Genomic DNA, 24,259 nt, shown 5'->3' on the forward strand with positions numbered 1-24,259 from the left:
CAATAAAGAAAATATTGATTTCCATGTTGGATTCTAAGTGGACTGCAAAAAAATGCCAAAATACAGGAATTGCAGATATGGAAAATGAAAAATTCTAATAATAAACTATAGAATACAAACTGTCGCACTCATTGTAAAGTTTTATTGCTGTGAGTTGAGAATCTTAATTATAGAATAGAAACAATTTTGCTTAATCCTCCTTTACATTCATCCAGTTGCTAAGACTAGGAGTATCCCGCAAGTGCACAGAGACTCCCAAATGCCTGCAAATGAATGATAATTTCTTGCAAACCGGTCGTTAAATACATTGCACACCACTCTCGACCCTACTCAGATACGTCGCTCACTCCACCCCTGACACCCCTCAACGGGCCTGACACAGACACACACACAGACAGACACACACAACGCGCTGCAGACGTTTTGGCCCCAACGGACTTCCATACTGGAGCGACTCCCCTCAGATTCAACACGCATGATCACGTTCATCAAATTTGCTAAGCATCCTAAACTAAGCGTCCTAAAGTATTACTGTATTTCACAAGGATTCTGACACAACAACGCGAAGCATACGCTTTCGTTGCGTTTATTGAGGAAAGACGCTTAACTAGGAGGGCTCATGCTGAAAGGCAGAGTAATGCCCTGTCTTTGACAGCTCGCGACTTCACCAGACGTTATGAGTACATTTACATAAGACACCAATACTCCGATTTTAATATGATTAAGGTAATACTCTTATTAAAATTCTACCGTGTAGCCTTAAAAGGAACCTTACCTTAAAGGAACACCGAGTCACGAAATGCGGAAGATTTTCTTTCTGTTCGCCATGTGGTATCAACTTACAACAGATGTCGAAAGTTAAAAATGAAACACCTGAAATTGCATGAAACTCTGGATAACTTGTGATGCAACTAATTGTTTTATACTGGAACTTGCCTTCAAAAAGTGCTTCCTTGGTCTTATCCACATTTTTTGCATGTTGAACACACGTCCACCACAACAGGGTGTCAGGGGTGCAGCCTTTAGGCTCAACAGTAATGTAAACTAGTGTCAATCTGGCAACCTACACTTGCATGGCCTCATCAGATGAGGAGCTGTGTGAAAATGTGTTTTCATCCAGAAGAGCGATACCTAGTTCAGCCACTTTTTTTTTTTTTTTTTTAACACATGTAATGATTGATTCAAGGGGAGTTGAACAGGTGACATGGCCTAATGAAGAATACCTTGGCGAATAAAGCATAAAGACTTAGTCCCATTCACTAAATGTGTTTTGATCTTGTTTCATTTCGGAGGCTGTTACTGTCCACTTGTGGTTGCATTTCGTTGAGGGATGCATGCTTAATGAGCCTTTCTGTTTAATAAATAAAATATGCTGCTTTTCATTAAAGAAACCTGGGGTGCCGAAATATAATTGGCTAAAGTGACAGTGGCGGGGTTAAAAGAACCAAAACAGAGACAGACGTTCTTGGACGTAACAGATTTTCAAAGCAGAGTCTGACTTTAACATTGTTTTTTAGATAAACAAGAACATTCACATAGCATGTTTCTTCAATATCTGCAAACATATTATGGTATTTCTATGCTTTTAGAAGAGTCAAAAACTTTGCAGCAATTTATTCCTGCAATGATGACAGAGGCAGATATTCTATTACTTGAACTTTCTTATGATAATTTTAAAAATAAGACAACATATTCCATCATTTATGTTTAAACAAACATGATATGTGCATGCAATAGAACAGAAGGTTATCAGCTATAAGATTGAAAAAGTGTCCATACTGTTTAACAACTATAGAAATAAACTGTAAACCCAAATAAGTAAGCAGAACTAAAAAAAAATGTGGTGTAACTCGTTGCCTCAATTTTTAAGTTCATAAACTTAAATATTTTTGGTTAAAGTGACTTCAAATTTGGCTTACCCATTCTCATGACATTAAGTTAACATTACTCAAAAAAACATAAGTGCATAAAGAACCACTTTTAAGTTGAATGAACTCAATATTTATTATTGTCTTCGTTTTTTTGTTTTAAGTACAGTACAAGTAACTCAAAACATTTAAAATAAAACTTAAAATCGTATGCCGCAAAACTAATTTGTTTGAGGAAACTCATTTCATATATTTTCAGTACAAAAAACTTAGTTTAACTTGCAGTGTGCTGAATTCTTGCCCTTTTTATTTATTTATTCATTAAATACATTATTGTGTTCATGTGTGACTGTAAATAACAAACTGCTTTTCACTGCATTTTCACTACTACGGTTACCTTTGAATAACAGACAATGCAGCAACATCAGAAACTCTTAGTTCATCTTGGAATTGAACACAGACGCTACTATCTTGCACAATGGTGACAAACAAAGATTTTACACTATTTTGTGTTTTTTTTCTTTCTTTCTTTTCTTGATTTTATGTATAAATACTGGCAGCTGTGGTTGCCAGTAATATTCTGTCGTTAACATTTTACATTCGAAAATTCAGTTTACAGAATATTTCTGTTAAAAATGCATTCCACAGTGTGCATTTCTCATCAAACCCATTAACCCCTTGAATCCCAGAGCAAAATCCTCAGTAGTGTCCTCACTACAGAGCAGTGGTCACCAAACTTGTTCCTGGAGGGCCGGTGTCCTGCAGATTTTAGCTCCAACCCTAATCAAACACACCTGAACCAGCTAATCAAGGTCTTACTTGGTATACTTGAAACATCCAGGCAAGTTGGAACTAAACCCTGAAGGGACACCGGCCCTCCAGGACCGAGATTGGTGACCCCTGCTACAGAGGGTTGAACACTAAGGCAGTGATGAAGTTAATGAGATAATTAAGTGTCTAATTACAGTTTTTTCTGATCGCTTAAGCACATTTTTGGCAATTATTGCAATTATTGGCTATTTTTGCAAAACTCTACACACCAATAAGAAAACCCTTAACCAAATATGCAACACATTTTAGTTCTCTTGCAAAAGCTAATAAACCTTGCTTAACTCCTCCAACCTTTGTAAAAATGTTTTTTTTTTTTTTGTATCAAACATTTAACACAAGAAAACGCATTAATAAGTACACAATGCACAATGCACCTACTACACACTGATGGAATTAATGAAAACTACGTCTTGCTTTTGCCTTCTCTGAGCACAAGCTAGGCTATGTCAGTTTGAGTTCATACTGTACCTTTCTCATAGTTCTTTAAACATACCGGGATCCAAACATCAAGTACTGATGTTTATTTACACACAACAAAACAAACACAAAATTGTAATTTCACTGAGAAAAAAAAAATCTGACTACATCGTGTTGTCTCTCTGGGTCCAGTCACAAAGTTTAATCTACATCACATCCAATGTCCTCTAGTCCAAGGCACTGGGGAAAATGCCTGGTCAATGTCCCCACATGCCTCCTCAATTGCCTGAAAAGGGCTATGCATTGATGGGGATTATGGTCATAGACCTTCCAGCGCCAGGCAGAGAAGAACTCTTCAATTGGATTCAAGAATGGAGGAAATGGGAGAAGTACAGTGAGTACAGTGAAGAGTGGGTGATCTGTAAACCAGTTGCGGACCAAAGCAGCCATATGGAAACTAATATTATCCCAAAAAATGGCATATCTGGTGTGCTCTGGTCTCTGAACATCAGTGAGCATGTTATAAAAGGTGTCCAGGAGTTCAATAATGTGTGCAGTGTTATAAGGGCTTATTTATAGTACTTGGGCTAATTGCAAAGTGAACTAATTATCTAAAACAGTTTTCACATGTTACAGTGTGCCAGACAGTTGGCAAAATAATAGCCATATTATATTATATAGTGTGAATAATAGCCATACATGTGTATAGTTTTGCTAGAAGTGTGTTTATCATTTGGAAATTCAGTGTAAAGCAGTTAGTTGTGTTTACATTTCCACAAAAAGAGTGCTGTGCAGTGGATTGTACTTACAATTTTGCAAAGTGTGTGCAAATAAAAGTTGCAAACTGAGTGCAGAGCAGTGTTTGTGCTTTTAATTTTGCAAACTCAGTGAGTGGTTTTGCTATTTGAATGAATCGTTTTATAAGTTGTACTATAAGAATCTTGGTTAGGGTTTAAGCATTCAGAAAAAAACTGTAAAGGAGGATTGAGAATTATTTATGAACAACTCTTAACAAGCAGAATCACTCAAGGAAAGAAAAACAAGACCAAGTAACATTAGGTAGTCCTGTTGCCTCACAGCAAGAAGGTCGCTGGTTCGAGCCTCGGCTGGGTCAGTTGGCGTTTCTTTGTGGAGTTTGCATGTTCTCCCTGCATTCGCGTGGGTTTTCTTTGAGTACTCCGGTTTCCCCCACAGTCCAAAGACATGCGGTACAGGTGAATTGGGTCGGCTAAATTGTTCGTAGTGTATAAGTGTGAATGTGTGTGTACGGATGTTTCCCAGAGATGGGTTATAGCTGGAAGGGCATCCGCTGCAAAAAACATATGATGGATAAGTTGGCGGTTGATTCCGCTTTGGTTTTTAACATATTTATTATTTATTTAATTGCTTCCACCACACACACACATACACAAGTGTTACTGTTGTTTTAGTTAATCAAATATTATAAGTTCAGTTCACTCAAAAACTATAAAAAGTCACACAAACTCAAACTAATTGTGTTAGTAGAACTGTGTTAGAAATTTGAGTTTTTGCTTCTTAATCAATTCCATTATTTTGAATGATATTTATGAAAGAAATTATATTTACAAATTTTAGTACTAATGTTTTTATTTCGTCCTTCATTTTGCATCCTCATGACTAGACATTGCCCCAAAATTGGTCTGTAGACTTATTTATTTATGTGTCAATTTGTATTTCAGCACTGATGCCACTTTTGGACTTATGCACAGTTCACCTGGAGGCTGCGGTGTCTTCTCACATATTCTTTGGACCTTCAAGTCAAATCGAGTAATTATCTCTTACACAGTTTTTCTTTTCATGTGTTTTAAATAGATTTCTTTTTGACAGAATGTTTTAACTGCATGTTTAAATGTAATTATGCAGTTGAATTTGTTTCTGCTGCATCTTTTAGACAGCCACCTGCACTTTCTGAGTTGGTGTCCCTATATGTGGGCCGGTGTCATAGCCTGTGGAAAGAGGCTGGAGTAATGGACTGGTTGGAAGAGAATGTCAGAGAAGTGCTAAAAAGAGTTGACACACATGACCCTTTTGTAGAAGACTGCCAAAACAAGTAAGAACTAATGAATGCAAATGGTCTTTTTCTTTCTTTCTTTCTTTCTTTCTTTCTTTCTTTCTTTCTTTCTTACTTTTATATCGGCCCATGATCCCTACAAGGAGAACATGCTTATTAATAGATCTATTTTTTGCCTCATTAATATCCAATATCAGCAACAATGCCAAACTTATTGTAAAATAAAATTGTTATATGATAATGATAGTGTAGGAGCCTATATGTTGACTTAAATGTAATTTGGGCTGTCACCACTTGGGGGCGATATATGCACATAGGGTTTTAAAGTCGGTGTTTCTTGCATGAGAGAAGAAGACTTGAGGAAGGGAACGCATGCAGTTTTTACCACACCAAACTCACACACCTTTGAGGTCGCTAAAGGGTTCAACATATTTAATTGAAAGTATGTATTTATAAGTTAAATAAAGTGAATTTAAACTTGAAGAGGAAGCAAGACTGGACATTGGTTGTGTGCGTAAAAACGTGCGTTGAGATGCCAAGCCTTCGACATTAAGCTGCTGCAACAGATAGAAAAATATTGTAATCAAGTGATTGTACACAAAGGCCATTTTAGCTTATTAAAATCTTATTGAATGTATGTACTTAGTTTTTTTGTTGCTGTTGTTGTTGGGTGCAGAGATGACACACTTTTATGCCTTTGTGAGAATTTTTTATTAAAAAAGAAAGCAAAAATATGCACTGTTTTTTGTGGCTCTTTGATTTTCAGGAGGAAGCAGAGATACCAGAGTGCTCCCAGGAACATCCATAGGCATGTGCTGTTGTCTGAGATTAAGGAGGCAACAGCTACTCTTCCACTAGTAAGAGACACGCACAATTCCCCTAAGCTACAGCTTAACAACACAATTATCAAAACCTAGTCTCTTTAAAACTGTTTGTAATTAAGCATGTATTGACTTTGTGTTATTTTGTAAGTAAAGCATTTCCCCAAGTTTTTTTTTTCTTTTACTTTTGACTTAGCCCTAAGAAAACCCTATTATGAGTTGATGTATATTGCATATCAGTTTCCACAATCAGTACAGCGTCAGGAGTAACAAAAGTGCACTTTTTGTTGCATAGTAGTTTCTAAAAATCCCTATGGGCACAACATTCTTTTATGTTACCAAATAATATGAATGCAAAGTACCATCTAACATAAATGCTTTTACACACTGCAGCTATTGATACAGTTCATGTACAGTCCATCATCCATGTGAGCCACGTGAATTTACAAACACTCATTATCATTATTACAATGATCTGGCATTGATTTTATATAAATATGATTTTAGATCTTTAAAGATATCTCCTTTACATGGAAAGATGCAGTTTTAAAAAAATGCTCTTACCAAGAATTTTTTTTTAAAGCACTCAGTTTACACACTATAACTTTTGTTGAACGAAATAGTCATGAAAGAGAACATCCTGGTTTTTACCATTTACCACATGAGGGACACTTTAATTTTCACAAGGATACTGAAACAAAGTACAGATGATCCAGAAAAATCTTATATCATCTCCAATAATTGCTCAAAGTTCAAAAGTTCAAAGTTTCTAAACTAAAGAAACTGGTTCGGAAGCAAGGCAGACAATTCAAAGATGTAGGGCCCTATCATACACCCGGCACAATGTGGCGCAAGGCGCGGCGCAATACTTGTTTGGTAGTTTTAGCTTGACGCAAGAGTCGTTTTGAGGCGTTGCGCTACGCTTTTTAAATAGCAAATGCATTAGCACTCGTATGTGCGTGCATAGGCGTTCTGCTCTAAAAAGGAAGGCGTTCTGAGGTGCACGGCTGGCGCGTTGCTATTTTGAGAAACTAAAATAGATTTTTCATTAGACCAAAACAAACCCGGTCTAAACTCCGGCGCAGAGTTGCGCCTCGCTTATCCACTGCTTAATACGCACAAGAGAGCAATAGGCAAATATCTTTACATATGAAAAAATTTTAATATTAAGGATATATATAGGATATAATAAGAATATATATAGGATATAGATATAAAGGATTAAAATATTACAAAACATATTATTTTCTAGCCTACATAAATATGAAAAATCACTGCTTTTATGCCTTCTTCATCTCGGGGGGCTTTTTCAGTTCATTTATAACAATTTGCTTTTGTATAATGTTATTATTATTAGCAGTATTCATTTATTATATCCATATTTATATTTGTTTTATTAAAACAAGCTTAGATTTGCCCACCTGTCAGGTTTTAGACCATATGGGGCACAGCATGTGGTTTAGGATATAACTCAAGTTTTTGAGCACACTTCGTTATAATTGTTCATTTATTCGTTTGCTGGAAATTAGAACTGAATTTAGAAATAGTTTTGAAACTAATATTTGCGCTTATTGATGAATTGATTAATTGATGTCTGTGCGTAAAGGTTACCCTAACCAAGAGAGAAAGTGAAAGTGATCCAATATCTCTCATTCTCACACAGTAGATGCTCTGTTTAACAGTTTTCTGTTAAAAAAAACTGTATGCTAGTGAAATGCTCAGTTTTTTCACTTAGACTTACTTTATGTCCTGTAAATAGCGAATGCGCTTATGGCTTATGAGACTCTAATTGGTTTATTCTCAAAACACACCTATTACTCATTAAAAATAAAGTTTCAATTTAGTTATGTTGAAATTTATTGTTGAAAACTCATCACATTCAACATTTAATCACTTAGATAGAGATGGGTTTTTTAAGGAAAATTATCGTATAACTATAATCTGGTAAAAGCTGGGATCTCTGGGCATGTCCCCTGCAACAGAAAAAAAAACCCCTCTCATTTGGGACTGAGGTTTCTGGGACAGAGAGATATGATTGAGCCAAGGTTGTTGTGCATTGTCTATCCACCACTTGAGAGAACAAGCCATAAGTGGCTAGAGATATAAGATAGAGGTAGATAGAGATAGATAAGCCATAAGATTTTTGTTGGTTTTTTTGACCACACACTCCGCGACCCACTGAAAATGATCCCGCGACCCATGGCGCTGCTCTGCTGGCGACGTGGAAAGGGGTGCTTGCTGTACTTTACTTGTTTGTCTTTGTTGTACCTGTCAGATATGTTGGTTTTTAGTTTTTTATTCATATATTGGACACTTAAACTCCTGCACGGAGGCAGAGATGGAAACTGCTGGTCGTATAGGAGTGATTCGAGTGAATTGATAAACAAAAAACTGCTTGTCGTGTCATGGCTAATTCTGACTAGCTGTGTGGCGCAAGGAGTTTTGGACAAAATTCAGCGATATAGCAGGACGGAGCTTTTGGATTTGCGGAGTTGCGGAGGACTGTCACCCACCAGATTTGAGATGGATTTACCTGAGGAACTACTGAGGCAGCCGAGGCGCGTTTCGGGTCGGGTCAGGAAGCGAGGCGGGAGAGGCGGCGTCAGACAGCGGGTCCGGAGAGCTTCTAAACTTCCTTTGCCGCCAGTGATTCTTTGTAATCCACGCTCACTGAGGAACAAACTGGATGAACTTCGCACGCAAGCGGGAGCTTGCTTCGAGTACCGTGAGTCTGGTCTCATGGTTTTCACTGAAACATGGTTGTGTAATGAAGTACCGGAAAGCTTAATACAAGTCGACGGTTTTTCCCATATTCGCTTGGACAGAGACGAGAACTCCGGTAAGACAAGAGGGGGAGGGGTCTGTGTCTATATCAACGATCGTTGGTGTCGAAATTTTGCGGTAAGAGAAAGCATCTGCAACCCTGACCTGGAACTATTGTGCGTCACATTACGTCCGTTCTATTTGCCAAGGGAATTTACTAACATATTTATTTGTGCAGTTTATATCCCACCTGGTGGGAATGCTATCAGAGCTGCAAACCAAATAGCTGACTGTGTTCATAAGCACTTACAAAACAAACCTGATATGCACCCTTTTTGATTCTTGGTGATTTTAATCAGTGTGGACTGGAGAAATCCTTACCAGGTTTTTTTCAATATGTTAAGTGTGGAACAAGGAAAAAGAATATTCTTGACAAGTGTTATGGCAATATTAAGGATGCTTATGTTGCCAAAGCCAGACCCCCCCTTGGTAACTCGGACCATAACGTTATCCATCTCCTTCCTACTTATCGGTCTGTGTTCAAAACAAGTAAACCAACGACTAAGGTCATGAAGACATGGTCAAATGAAAGTATTGAGGAGCTAAAGGGATGTTTCCTCTGCACAGACTGGGACATGTTTTATCGGGATGCAAATATAGATACTGTTACAGAAACTATCACAGCATATATTTCTTTCTGTGTGGATTCTATCATTCCACAGAGAACCATTAAGTGTTATCCGAACAGCAAACCATACATAACAGGGGGAATTAAAAGCTGTATTAAAAGGAAGAAATTGGCCTTTAGGGCAGGTGATACCGTGGGGCTTAGAGCAGCACAAAAAGACCTTAATCGGGAACTAAGGACTGCAAGGATAAAATATAAAGAACAGACTGAACAACATTTGTTAAAGTCCAATACAAAAGAATTATGGAACTCAATTCGGAGAATGACAAATATGACACCAAAAAGAAAGGCACTATTCGCCTGTAACGAATCTGTTAAGGCAAATGAATTGAATGATTTCTATTTGAGATTTGAGACAGATAATATTAAAAAATGTGAAGAAATTTTAGGGGAAGTAAATTGTAACATGGCTGAAAAAAGGAGGTTAATACATCAAGGAGACGTGACTAAGGTTTTTAAATCTTTATGTTCTAGTAAGGCAATGGGACCTGATGGTATTACATGCTTTCTTCTAAAAACATTTGCTGAGGAGCTTACACCAGCCTGGCATCGCCTGTTTCAACTCTCAGTGGATACACATACAGTACCAAAGCTCTGGAAAAAATCTGTGATAATTCCAATACCAAAAAAGCCTTGTCCACAAGACAATAATGATTATAGGCCAGTGGCCATAACATCAAATGTCATGAAATCATTTGAGAAGATTATAATAAAAGAATTGCGCAAGGAAGTTGAGCCGTACTTAGACCAGTATCAATTTGCATACAAAAGTAACCATGGCACTATTGATGCAATTTCCACATTAACACATCTTGTTTTAAAACATCTAGAGAGCCCAGTTGCTTATGCTAGGTTACTTTTTATCGATTTTAGTTCAGCATTTAATTCAATTCAACCACATAAACTTTTGGAAAAGCTGGTAAAAATGCAAGTGAACCCTTTTGTTATTAAATGGTTTTATTCTTTTTTAACAGACAGGACACAGCAGGTAAAATTTAATTCAGGGTTATCTGATGTAGCAACAAGTTGTACAGGGGCGCCACAAGGGTGTGTAAGTTCACCCTTTATGTTCACCCTCTATACAAACGACTGCGTTAGGCAGCAGACAAACCAATATATTCTTAAATTTTCCGATGACACTGTACTATTGCACCTTTTCACAAAAGATGCCAGCATCATGGAATACAGAGCGGCTGTAGAATGGTTTGTCAGCTGGTGTGATGACCACAATTTGGAAATTAATGTTAAGAAAACGGAGGAGGTCATCATAGACCCCAGGTCAGTAAGCGATAGGAGCTCTATTGTGGTTTATGATAAAGACATTAAGCAGGTTGATTCATATAAATATTTAGGAGTGAACATTGATAGTGAACTTAATTGGCACTCTCAGGTGTCAAGTCTATGTGCAAGAATTCATCAGCGATTACACTTTTTACGCAGACTAAGATTATTTGGAGTGAGTAGCAGCATAATGATGACTTTTTATAAAGCAACAATAGAGTCTATTTTAAGATATGGGATTATTGTTTGGTTTGGGAATCTGACAGTAAAAATGAAAACCCAAGTAAATAACCTGATGAGAGTGGCAGGAAAAATCATGGGAATTAAGACACTTGGTTCACTAAAAGACATCTTTGAGTTGTGCACAATCCAACAAGCCAACAAGATTTTATCTGATTCTTCACATGTGCTGTCTGTGGAATATGAGCTGATGAATTCTGGCAGAAGATAAAGGGGCCCGTTGTGCAAGCATAATAGATATAAACATTCTTTTGTTCCTTTTTCAATTGTTTTCAAAGTTGATCAACGAGCAAGCAAGCAAGGAAGGATGGTCAAAGACTAAGATAACAGGATTGGTTTGCACAACAGAGGGCAGTGGGGCATATGGTACTTTAATTATTTTTTATTGTTTTTAAAAAAAATTTATTAAAATTACTGATTTTATGGAATCATATTTATATTAGGAGGTATTTTAGGATTAGATTTTAATGTGTATGTATGTTACATGTTGTCTTGTTGGTGTCGATGTACAGCAGAACCTTTTTTCTAAAACAAATTTCTCCTACGGGAGACAATAAATTTTACCTTGACCTTGACCTTGAAGATAGAGGTCTCTTAGCGGTACAAGTCAATAGGCTCTATTTTGACGGTCAATGCGCAGAGCGCAAAACACAGGGCGCAAATGCTTTCAGGGCGTGTCAGAACGCATTCTTGGTAATTTAAGGACGGGAAAATCTGCTTTGCGCCGTGGCGCATGGTCTAAAAGGGTTGAGTTTATTTTCTTAAAGAGTTATAGGTGTGTTTTGATATTAAACCAATTAGTCTCATCTCCCATTCCCTTTAAGAGCCAGCTGTGTCGCGTCATAAGCGCATTCGCTATTTACAGGACGTAATGTAAGTCTAAGTGGAAAAACTGAGCATTTCACTAGCAAACAGTTAACAGGTAACAGTTTTTTTAACAGTGTGAGAATGCTGCTCTACTGCGTGAGAATGAGAGATAATGTATCTACTTTCACTTTCGCTCTTGGATAGGGAAACCTTTACGCACAGACATCAATTAGTCTATAAATAATTAATTGCATTTGTTAAGCGCAAATATTAGTTTCAAAACTATTTCTAAATTCAGTTCTAATTTCCAGCAAACGAATAAATAAACAATAATAATGAAGTGTACTCAAAAACCTGAGTTATATCCTAAAACACATGCTGTGGCCCATATGGTCTAAAACCTGACATTATACAAAAGCAAATTGTTATAAATGAACTGAAAAAGCCTCCCGAGATGAAGAAGGCATATATATATATATATATATATATATATATATATATATATATATATATATATATATATATATATATATATATATATAAATATATTATATATATTTATATATATATATATATATATATATATCCTTAATATTTGAATTCTTTTTCATATGTAAAGATATTTGCGCATTGCTCTGCATCTTGTGTATATTAAGCAATGTGTAAGCGAGGCGTACAACTAACGCGCTCTGCGCTGGACAATAGACCGGCTTTGTTCTGGTCTATTGAAAAATCTATTATATTTTTATTATTATATGATATTAAATTATACTATTATACAAATATTATATAATTACTATTATATCTATTAGTCAAAATAGCAACGCACCAGCAATGTGCCTCGACATGCCTTCCTTTTTATACCAGAACGCCTATGGGCGCACATATGAGCGCAAATGCGTTTGCTATTTAAACATCGTGGCGCGAAATGTCAAAACGACTGCCATCACATTTGTCGGTGCAGTAAACAAAAACCATTACACCTATCGACACAAATTCAATAACTTTTTGTCAGCATGTTCTGATGAGTCAAATTTGGTGCATATCAGCCAAACAATGTATGATGGACAGAAAATATCATACCAATAGGCAAAATTAGTCAAAAGTTAGAGCATTTTTAGAACGATTATTATAAAAATTTACCAAAAAGTGGCGCTGTGACAACACTTTTTGAGCACCTTCAGGCCACCATGTCGACTTTTATAACAATTCGATAATGCGTCTGAAAAATGTAGCAATTTTATAATTCAAAATGGCTGACCTAGGAAAATCAGTAATCATTCGACTCTGTATGCTCCACCAGATGTAAAGAGCCCAATTTTATGAATTTTGGACAAAGGGTTGAGCTACAATATAAGCTACAAAATCTATTTTTCACTGCAGCTAAGTTCAGTCCGTAGTTGTGATAACACACCAGGTTTGGTGTTAATACCTAAATGCGTTACGGAGATAACGCCTTAAGTCAATTTTCACAAGCTTTACATTAAATTTGATTGCAAGTTATTACATTTTTTTTACACATATTTGTACATTTTACGCCCTACATTTTTAAATTGTGCTCGTTACTTTCATTATATTGTGTTTAGTGGCACAATCTATAGACCTTTTTCTTGGGAGGGTGCCATAGGGACCAGTGTCTTGCGGTAGAATGTTTAGAGCTTCCATTTAAAGCGCTTGCAACTGGTAATTTTTGCTCAGAAAATAGGTTTCAATAGCGTTTTGAGTGGATTACGGAGTGTTTTTGTGACAAACAACTTTGAAAGGTGCGCGTTAAATCCGTTATAATCTGTCGGATGTGGTTCAAGTGCTAGAGAAAAACATTCTCCTAGTTTTCTGTCTGCCGTCAGAAATACAGTGTGTGTGTGTGTGTGTGTGTGTGTGTGTGTGTGTGTCTGTGCGTGTGTTTCCCCGGCCTGTCAGCTGTTAGCTCAGTGGCTCTTCAATAAACACACATGCATACACACACACACACTACTTCATTAAATAGCAAATCAGATTACTGGCATGAAACTTAACAGGAATGTAAGCTTATAAGTCATGCAATTCCTAAAAACTACCAATAAAAGTTCGTTTTTGATACTGATTTGCATGTTGTTTCTAATCGGGTGCCGTTTATGTTTTATTTAGTTGGTTTGTGTGGATTATTTACTACGGTATGTGTTTTTCTGTCATTCCAAAACGCCTCTTTATTTTCACTTTGTGCCAGTCTTTCAATCAATGTGTCAGTAGGACAGGATGTGTGTCAAACATTTTATTGAATTACATTTGTTTAGGTTGGTTATATATTTGAAAAAAGTAAGAAACTGTTCACTTTAGCGATGGCGAGGGTAAATGACTCGCAGCAGTTGTTATCTATTCTATTAGATCGCATTTTTAAAAAAAAAAAATCAATCCAGGAGGTGGCGCTGATCGACAACAGTATTAGTTCAAAGACATTAAAAGCAAGTAAAATAGAGTAAAAATATAGTTTCAAAGCTGTCCGAATCTGACTGTGACCGGATGTTCTTAGCATTCTCCTGGTAGCATAATGGGTAATTTAGCATTTTAAGAAAAAGGTCCATATTTTTTCTCGTTATTGTGCAATTTGAGCACCTTTTTGATTCAGTCAGTTTAATTTTCATCATTGCACGCATGCATGCTGCAGTGCGGGGTTTTTTCCGCCAAGGCTATTACGCGCCGAATGCAGGCTAGTTTATGAAGATTACCATGAAAAAAGGCAAGGATGACTTCGTAGATGAGACAGAGTGTGAGTAATGCTGCCCTGTTTACATGGTTATAAGGCCCATTTCGCTCGATCAGATCACAGGTAAACAATAGAGACACATTCTAGTTTAAAAATATCCTATTTAAATGCATAAGGTTAAAGTCTTTTGTCCACCTCCGATCATACTGCATGGGATTTCTCTGGTCTTTTAATCTAATATCATAAAAAAGTGCTATTTTATAAAGATTTGTACATTTCAAATATCAAATACGATAAGTATTTATTTTAGCAAAAGAAATTTGATTTTTTTTATATTCAATAAACAAATATTCAAAAAAATAGTTTTTAAATTATATATATATATATATATATATATATGTGTGTGTGTGTGTGTGTGTGTGTGTGTGTGTATATATGTATATATATATATATATATATATATATATATATATATATATATATATATATATATATATATATATATATATATATATATGTGTGTGTGTGTGTGTGTGTGTGTATATGTGTATATATATATATTGGACAGAATTCAGGTGTAAAAATGTAAGATATGATTTATAAAGATATGTAGGCCTACAGAATTATCTTACAGTGTATGAACATAAATGGCAGCTGTTGTTTTTTATCTATCAGCTGCAAAACTACACGATGAACGCTGTGAGTTTGCATCAGGAAGATGATACATGTCAATTTCGATACAAGGTTGAATTTTTGAACAATGTTGGTGCCATACTGCAGGGTGTGATGCTGCTTGGCTACTTTCATAAAATAGGATTTTCAATTCATCTTTATTTCTACAGTGCTTTTACAATGACTACATTTACATGGACACCAATAATTTGATTTTAATGTTATTAAAGCAATACTCTGATTAGGATTTAACCATGTAAACGGCAATTTTTTATTAATCAGATTAAGGTCATAATCGAACTAAAGAGAAATCAAATTAAGATGTGCTGATTTTAGTGGCATTATTGAAGTGCAGTACAGACATGCAAACACCTTAATCGAACTATTACCATCATGTAGGACTTTTCACCTCGTTTTGCAACAGGATAGTCCACATACACACACACACACACACACACACACACACACACACACACACACACACACAGACAGGTGTTTCATAGTTGCAACCAATATCTCTTTTGTCATGGAGAGCGTGCATGAAATATTCGTGAATGAAAGTGAAAGTGCCAAACTGCAGTAAAAATCCACAAATTAAAAATGAAATTGCATGAAACTCCGGAGGAAATGCAGATAGCGCGGTGACGCAATGACGTTAATCGAATTACAATATGTGATCGTTAATCAAAACATATAAAACAGGGTCATGAAAGAAACATTCAAAAAGCAACTCATGTAAACACCTTAGTCTTATTATCTCTTAATTAGATTAAAGCAAATAATTCGATTACTGTTGTTCATGTAAATGTAGTTGCTGTAAATTTTGTCAAAGCAGCTTAACATAGAAGATTGTAGTAAATTGAAACTGTGTCAGTAAAGTTTTAAGAGTTTAAGTTCAGTTTAGTTTAGTTCAGTTCAGTGTGGGTTAATTTTCACTGCTGAGAGTCCGAACACTGAAAAGCAAATCCATTGATGCGCAGCTCCACAAGTCCCTAACCATGCAAGCTAGTGACGACAGCGCCAAGGGAAAAGAGAAACCAGGCTCAGTTGGGCATGACCATTTCTTCTATGGCCAACCGTCTTGTGCAGAGCTACAGTCTAGGGGCCGGAGGTTGTGGAATGCTGGACGTCCATCGTGAAGAAGCCGCAAGTGGGAAAGGTTACCGGCTGGTGTACAGGCCCTTCAGGATCAATGTGAAGACTCATCTGTCACTGGAGTCTTACAGGAATCATTCTCATGCTCTACACTCCCCCATGATTACCACGGCAGCTGCTTAGGATACAGCCTGGTCCAGGATTATGGAAACCTCAAGAATAATAATAAAAAAAGACTAACATAAGCGCAGATGCCGTTCAAATTATAATGTATTTTGTGAAGTGTTCTCCGCTTCGGTTGCTCTAAATAATACAGACTATCAATCCTTTTGAGGATTTGGATTTCATAAGATTTGTGTTTTATGTGTAATGTGTAATGCAAAGAGATGTGTCTTTATTCTAGTTTTAAACTGACAGAGTTTATCTGCTTCCTGAACTGTGCTAGGAAGGCTGTTCCAGAGTTTAGGTGCCAGATATGAGAAAGATCTAATTAATCAATTGTCCAGAATTTTTTGAGCATAGTCGACGTGAGGGGCTATAACACAACAGGTGCTCCCTCAAATACTGGGGAGCTAAGCCAATCAGGACTTTGGAGGTAGTCAATAAAATTGTAAAATTTATTCGATATTTAATACGAAGCCAATGCAATGATGAAAGAACTGGAGTAATATGATCATATTTCTTTGTTCTAAAAAGGACTCTAGCAGCTATATTTTGAACCAGCTGAAGTTTATGAATTAGGCCAACAAGGCAACCGCCTAGTAATGCATTACAATAGTCTAACCGAGAGGTCATGAAAGCAGTATAAGTTTTTCTACATCAGACATTGATAGACATTGTATTTTAGCCATCTCTGATTGCAAGAGGCACAGTGATGTTCTAAGCATTGTATTTCTTTGGTTAAATGAATAGAGCAGTAAATATATCACAAGTGCAAATCCGCCTCTCTCTCATTGAGTGATCTGCTGTCAATACTTGGAGACAAGCAAAGTATTTGAATGGACTTGCATGTATTTAGGCTTTTGTAAATGTAACAACTGAAAGTTCTGTGTTTTTGACAGTATTACAAGTTTATTAAAAGCTGGCTGGAATTATTAGATAAATAAAACTTACTTAAAAAAAATTTAATAATATAACCTCTTGTAATACGCTCATAGCTATAAACATTAGTTTATAGGCTGACTTCCTTTTAGTAAAGAAGTATTAGATTTATAGGTGTGCATTTCAAGTTCTTATGCAATTCTTCCTTCATTATTTGCAATGTTTACAGATTGCATTGTTAGTAATTTTCTTGTATATTTTTATTTTCTTTGGCAGTTCATTCCTTTGTAGCAACCCCTGATAAATAACGGACTACGCTAAAGTAAAATAAATAGATGAATTATTTTTTGTAAAGCTGCTTCTGGCCATGACACGTTCACATCTAACTGGTTATAAGAGACGTGTTTAAGGGACTATATGCAGCATCCTTAATTTATTCTTAGGTAAGGCAAGATCTTCTCTTAAGTATCTTACTTAGAGGGAAAATGTGCTTAAAACATCATAAAGATTGAAGCAGTAATAATAAGAGGTACTCCGTATCGGCCGAAGACAAGGAATCGGTACTCAGAATCTGTAATTTTTAGTTTGTGCAGTTGTACAGTTCAAATAGTTGTTCAGTTATTTACTGCTGTCATTAAAAGTAACAGATTATCACCATGACTTTTTGTGTTTGTGTCAGTCTAAACAGCCGCGTTGCACCCCCAACCCCCCAAAGCTGTAAGCCTAGGGGAAACACGCTACATATAATTATATTAGAAGCTGAAAAACACATCTTAACCCAAGGTGCCAATAATTGTGGAGGGCACTGTACATGTAATAAGTTGTGCATAAATAAAATGTAATTTTTTATTAGATAGCTATTTTTCTGGTCTTAATGATGTTGTACATTAACTATTATGACATGCCATTATTCATCTAGAAACACTTGTGGGAAATTTAAATTTCAAATTCTATTTTAAAATGTATAATATGTTTGTATTCTGTTATAATTTTCTCTAGTCTGTTATGTAGTTTTTTATTCATACATAGTTTCTATCTATTGCTTATTTAGTACAATAAAGAACATTATTTATATATGTATTTGCAGGAAGTGACCACTCAGCCAGGAATGGGATTTGACCCTCTTCCTCCTCTGAACTCCATTGTGTCTTACACCAGACCAGAAAGGTACTAGGCAGATGCTCTTATGATCATTGACCTTTATGAACATGATTAATCACAATGATTTAATGAGCACATATGCACAGGTTCATCATCTGGTTGAATGTCCAGTCTTGTTTTAATGTTACATTTAATAGCTTGAATTGCTAATATCCTAAGCTGGATAGGTGCTAAAGCATTACTACATTATGGGAAATTGTTGATCACAGTAACAATGTTGTTGTTTTTGCTTAAGATTCTCTAGTTTAAATTACTAGCACTAAGCACTAAGTTAATAATTATTAGTTAATATTTGGTTAACTGGGGCAAAGCAGTGGCGCAGTAGGTAGTGCTGTCGCTTCACAGCAAGAAGGCTGGGTCGCTGGTTCGAGCCTCGGCTCAGTTGGTGTTTCTGTGTGGAGTTTGCACGTTCTCCCTGCGTTTGCGTGGGTTTCCTCCGGGTGCTTCGGTTTCCCGCACAGTTTAAAGACATGCGGTACAGGGAAAATTTTGTAGGCTAAATTGTTCGTAGTGTATGAGTGTGTGTGTGTGTGGATGTTTCCTAGAGATGGGTTGCGGCCGGAAGGGCATCAGCTGCGTAAAAAACTTGCTGGATAAGTTGGATATATATATATATATATATATATATATATATATATATATATATATATATATATATATATATATTATATATTTGTGCGTTAACGCATGCGATTAATTTTAAATAATTAACGTGTTAAAAAAATTTACGCAATTAACGCAGTTGCAGGTTTTTTTTACTTCCTGTTTTGGTGGACGTGTGTTTAACATGCAAGAAATGTGGATAAGACCAAGCAAGCACTTTTTGAAGGCAAGTTTCTGTATAAAACAATTAGTTGCATCACAGGTTATTCAGAGTTTCATGCAATTTGGGGTGTTTCATTTTTAACTTTCTGTTGTAAGTTGATACCGCATGGCGAACAGAAAGAAAATCCTCTGCATTTCGTGACTCAGTGTTCCTTTAAGGTAAATAAAATTGTTGCTTTGGCTACACGGTAGACTTTTAATAAGAGTATAATCTTAATCATATTAAATTCGGAGTATTGGTGTCTTATGTAAATGTACTCATAAAGTCTCTGGTGAAGTCGCGAGCTGTCAAAGACAGGGCATTACTCTGCCTTTCAGCATGAGCCCTCCAAGTTTAGCGTGTTTCCTCATTAAACCCAACGAAAGCGTATGCTTTACGTTGTTGTGTCAGAATCCTTGTAAAATACAGTAATACTTTAGAACGCTTAGTTTAAGCAAATTTGATGACGGCGATCATGCGTGTTGAATCTGAAGGGAGTCGCTCCAGCGCGTTGTGTGTGTGTGTGTGTGTGTGTCTGTGTCAGGCCCGTCGAGGGGTGTCAGGGGTGGAGTGAGCGACGTATCCGAGTAGAGGCGTGTGCGCGCAAGACGTACCTAAAGGACGGTGGGAGTGAGTTGCGCGCGACATACCTGAAGTCTAGGAGGGATGCGGTGGAGAGGGGTGTGCAATGTATTTAACGACCGGTTTGCGAGATTTACACATAAAACACAAATCTTATGAAATCCAAATCCTCAAAAGGATTGATAGTCTGCATTATTTTTATCATTCATTTGCGGGCATCCGGGAGTCTCTGTGCATTTGCGGGATACTCCTAGTCTTAGCAACTGGATGAATGTAAAGGAGGATTAGGCAAAACTGTTTCTACTTTATAATTAATGTTTTCAACTCACAGCAATAAAACTTTACAATGAGTGCAACTGTTTGTATTCAATAGTTTAACATTATAATTTTCCATTTTCCATATATGTAATGCCTGTATTTTTTTGCAGTCCACTTAGAATCCAACATGGAAATTAATGTTTTCTTTATTGGCATTGATTGTTTTGAAATTCAAATGGCATTAACATGCCTGTGTTTTAATTTCTGTAATAAATATGGCTGTCAAGCAGGAACTTGACGGTTTATTGTGGGCATGTTGTTTACATGAAGAAATCTGTTACAAGTTAAACAAAAATTCTAATAACAATTATATTTTGAACTTAAATATTTTTTGTCTTGCGTTTACATTAATTTTACATTTGAAAAGCCAGTTTACAAGTTTCACTATTTTAAATGATTAATTTTTAAAAAAAGGTGCGATTAATTAGTTAATTTTTTTAATCGATTGACAGCTCTAATATATATATATATATATATATATATATATATATATATATATATATATATATATATATATATATATATATATATATAGTTTTATCAACAGTCTTTAACTTTAAAATTTATTTATTTGTTTTGTTTTCTGTTAAATTTGTCTGTTTTTAGGCAGAGCATGGGGGCTTCAAATGAAAGCACATTTTCTTTGTTTTTCCGTTCATTGCTACCAAACTTCAACCTACAGGTGAGTGGATAACACACATAGACACACTCACAAAAATGGAACAGTTTTTATGGAACAGTTTGGCCAACCCTATATAGTATACATAGATATACATGCATGCATTTATATATACATGCAGACATTTATTTATACATACATACATATGTGTGTGTGTGTGTGTGTTTGTGTGTATATATATATTTATACAACAAATATATATATATACGCATAATAAGCCCTTGCTTAGTGTGTTTTCCTGAGCGCAAATAAAAAGCTGAAAAACGTAAATATCACGGTTTTTAATGTGGACCGGATAGAGTCAATAAAAGCTTTGAATAAGAAGCTGGGTTCAGCCTTGTTCCTCGTTATCGCAAACACAACAGCAGTCTGGTAAGTTAGTGATTGCTCTGTTTATTTTCTAGGTTAATTATTGTGATATTGTAATGGTCTCTTAATGTTTGAAATGCATTGTGTATAAATGTCCCTTTTAAGAGGACTATTCCTATGGTTGTTTTACCTTTGAGATGTAAGCACGCATGTATGGGAGCTCTGAGGAAAAGTGTGAGGGTCACTTTACCGCTGTATCATTCTTTTATTTCGATAATGTTACATTTTATTTTGCAACAAATATTTGAGTGTGTTTTTCTTTTCCTTGTGCCTACTCATTGTCGTTGATTGGCATGTATGTTGTCGACAGCTCTTGTAAGAAACACATAAAGGCCAATATGAAGAGCGAAATAGTTTCTGTGTGCTTTTTTTTATTCCATAAAGTCTCCGTGTAAATGCTGGAACACCTGGCACCAGTCACAGTACCGACGGCAACAGAGAAATACTGTAGACTGTAATAGACTGTAGGGAGAAATCTCTGTAGACGGATGGCATTATATGTCACGTTCAGCCTTATAATCTTAAAATGTGAGCAAAATTCAGCTGTTTTGTCATCTACTTAAAAAAGTTTTGTATTTTGTTTTCCATCGATGATAAAAAACCAGGACTGCATGATGTGTGTTATATTTGACATACATTGTATTTTGTTTAATGATCTGAAACATTAAATTGTGACAAACATGCAAAAATAAAAAAATAAAAATAGGAAATCAGTAAGGAGGCAAACACTTTTTCAAACTTTGTGTATGCTTCTTTAATCCTTGCATGTGAGTCACTTTATATAAAAGTGTCTGCAAAATGACCAACTGTAAATGTAATATCAAAAGCTACCTCAGTGGCTTCAGGAAAGCAATGCACCGTGGGCACAAACCTCATAATTTTTTAAAGTATTCTAAAATCTTTTTTGGTTATTTTTTTGTTTTTGTTTATATACCTTGTTTAATATGCTAAGAGACTCTAAATCAAGACACAGATCAAAAGGAAAAAACAAAAATTACTATTTAATTTTGCTACATTAAGGATTACACACACAAAGCAGCAGAAATTATGGGAAATGGTATACAATGAATTTGATTCAGAAATAAATAATAAGAAATGTTTTGTTTGTCAAATTATTTTATTATTTCTAAAAGATAAAATGGCCACGAGAACACAACTGAAGAACACAACACTGGCATTGCCTAATTCTAGATTTATTTTATATTTTAACAAGACTTTTCAAGATATTCTGAAAAGTAAATTATTGTTGACAGGTTTTCAATGTTTTGATGAATAGAAATATTTCTTTAAAATAAAAATAAAAAAACTGTTTAATATGTCAATTTAATCTGTCATTAAATTGATCAATCAGTTATATATATATATTTTTTTGCAAGTGAACCCTCGAGAGCAATGCTTTTGAATGGGTTCACCTAACCCTACCCATCACAGTGATGTTACTAGCTCCATTGAGTGCATTATGTCTTGACATTGCATCTTAGAGATAAAATCTCAGCTTGCATCATAAAGGCTGCATTCAGATACTATTGGAAACCTCTTCATCCATTTTTGCATAACATTTTCAAAATGTAGTGGCTGATTCAGACCCTATTAGCTCACAGCTAATGATTCTTAGTTAGAAAATTGTTTCCTAGATCTGTTTTATGCTTTTTTTATTATAAATTTATTACAAATTTATAATTTATTTATTTATGTATTTTTCTTTGTTCAGAGGCCTGAAGAAAGACAGGATGTTGCCCGTGCTGGTGAACTAAATCAAGAAGTTAACAGACTCATGGTTGCCATGAGGGACATGTTGGCTAACATCCAGTTTCATGAACCTCAGTGGGAGGACAACCAAGACAGAGACGAGGAGGAATGGGACTAACAGATTAACAAGGTTGTGATTTTTCAAATGAAGTTGAATGACAAATTGAAAAAGCACAAAAGAGGAATTTGTATGATCTGCTCACCTTAATTTTGAATAAATCCAAATTATTCATACCTTGTGGACAACTGAATTGTGCTCTACATATTTTTATATGAAGGGCCAAACATACTGATGTATGTCTTAAATGTCTTAAAGGTTCGTTTTTTTTATTATTATTATTATTAAAAACCTTTTAACCTATGCTTTCCTGATAAATTTCCTGAAATTTATAAGCATCTATAGTAAGTTGAGCCACCATGCTTATTACACAAACAGTCAACACGGAATATTAGTAAAAAAAAAAATCATATTCAATGCTTTATCAAACTATATTGACTCTAAATTTTCAATAAACTGCTGAAAATGCTGCACAATAAACATGTTTGTCTCAAAGGCTTATTTAACAAATCAACGGGTCAATTATTCACTGTTTTAACATACATACACTTCTTTCATGGTAAACACAATGGCAGGCACACTATCATTTTAAGTAATTAAAAGTGTGGTCATGAAGCTTTCTGCAGGTGTTATGTCAGATGTTTTAAAAAGATCATTGTGCTTTAACATTTTTGTGCAGTACCCACTAGGTGGTGCCAGGAATAACCTTCTGTTGTTAAACACCACATCACACTGTTACACTACTTAAACTTACATTGCCAACATATTGTTATGCTATTTAAACATTAAATACAATTTCTATCTCCTTCTAGGGCTTTAAAGCTGTAATGGGTCCTGGGCTGAATTCTGTTGTATATCTTCACACTAATCATGTTTACATACAGATATTGCTACTGAGAATGAATTTATTTAGCAAAGGCTGCCTTTTCTGTCTTATTTCCACCAGGTGGTTCAAGGAAAGACTGCTTTTTCATTGTTGGGCTAGTGCGAGCAATGTTCATATTGACACTGTGTACCCTTCATGGTCCACTTAAAAAAAAAATTATGCCATTTTGAACACAACCGTGGCTCATGAGAAAGCTATAGATGACCCATGATTAAAATGCAGAATCTATGTTGTCTCCAAAGCTTTTGAAAACAAAAATATATACGTTAATGGTTTTAATTCATAGTAGGCTATTTATTAAGTAATGCAGGTTATTTGTATATGTTACGGGCCTATAGGCTAGAACATTTCTACATTAGTCTAATTAATGCTAATAATAATAATAATAATAATAATAATAATAATAATCATCA

At 35.5% G+C, this 24,259-nt stretch overlaps 1 protein-coding gene across 2 annotated transcripts in view; it reads left to right on the forward strand.

Moving 5' to 3' along the window:
• Window positions 1-23,440, forward strand: part of tcf25 (TCF25 ribosome quality control complex subunit) — a 90,174-nt gene extending 66,734 nt beyond the window's left edge. The window contains exons 13-18 of one of the 2 annotated variants that reach the window (XM_005159180.5): window positions 4,817-4,904; window positions 5,029-5,187; window positions 5,915-6,005; window positions 18,327-18,406; window positions 20,712-20,787; window positions 22,865-23,440. In XM_005159180.5, the coding sequence (XP_005159237.1) occupies window positions 4,817-4,904; window positions 5,029-5,187; window positions 5,915-6,005; window positions 18,327-18,406; window positions 20,712-20,787; window positions 22,865-23,020 (650 nt within the window). In that variant the 3' untranslated portion in view covers window positions 23,021-23,440. 2 annotated transcript variants of the gene reach the window in all.
• Window positions 23,441-24,259: the final 819 nt, after the last annotated feature.

The sequence above is a fragment of the Danio rerio genome, chromosome 18 (genome assembly GCF_049306965.1).
Source record: "Danio rerio strain Tuebingen ecotype United States chromosome 18, GRCz12tu, whole genome shotgun sequence".
In the NCBI taxonomy this organism is placed as follows: Eukaryota; Metazoa; Chordata; class Actinopteri; order Cypriniformes; family Danionidae; genus Danio; species Danio rerio.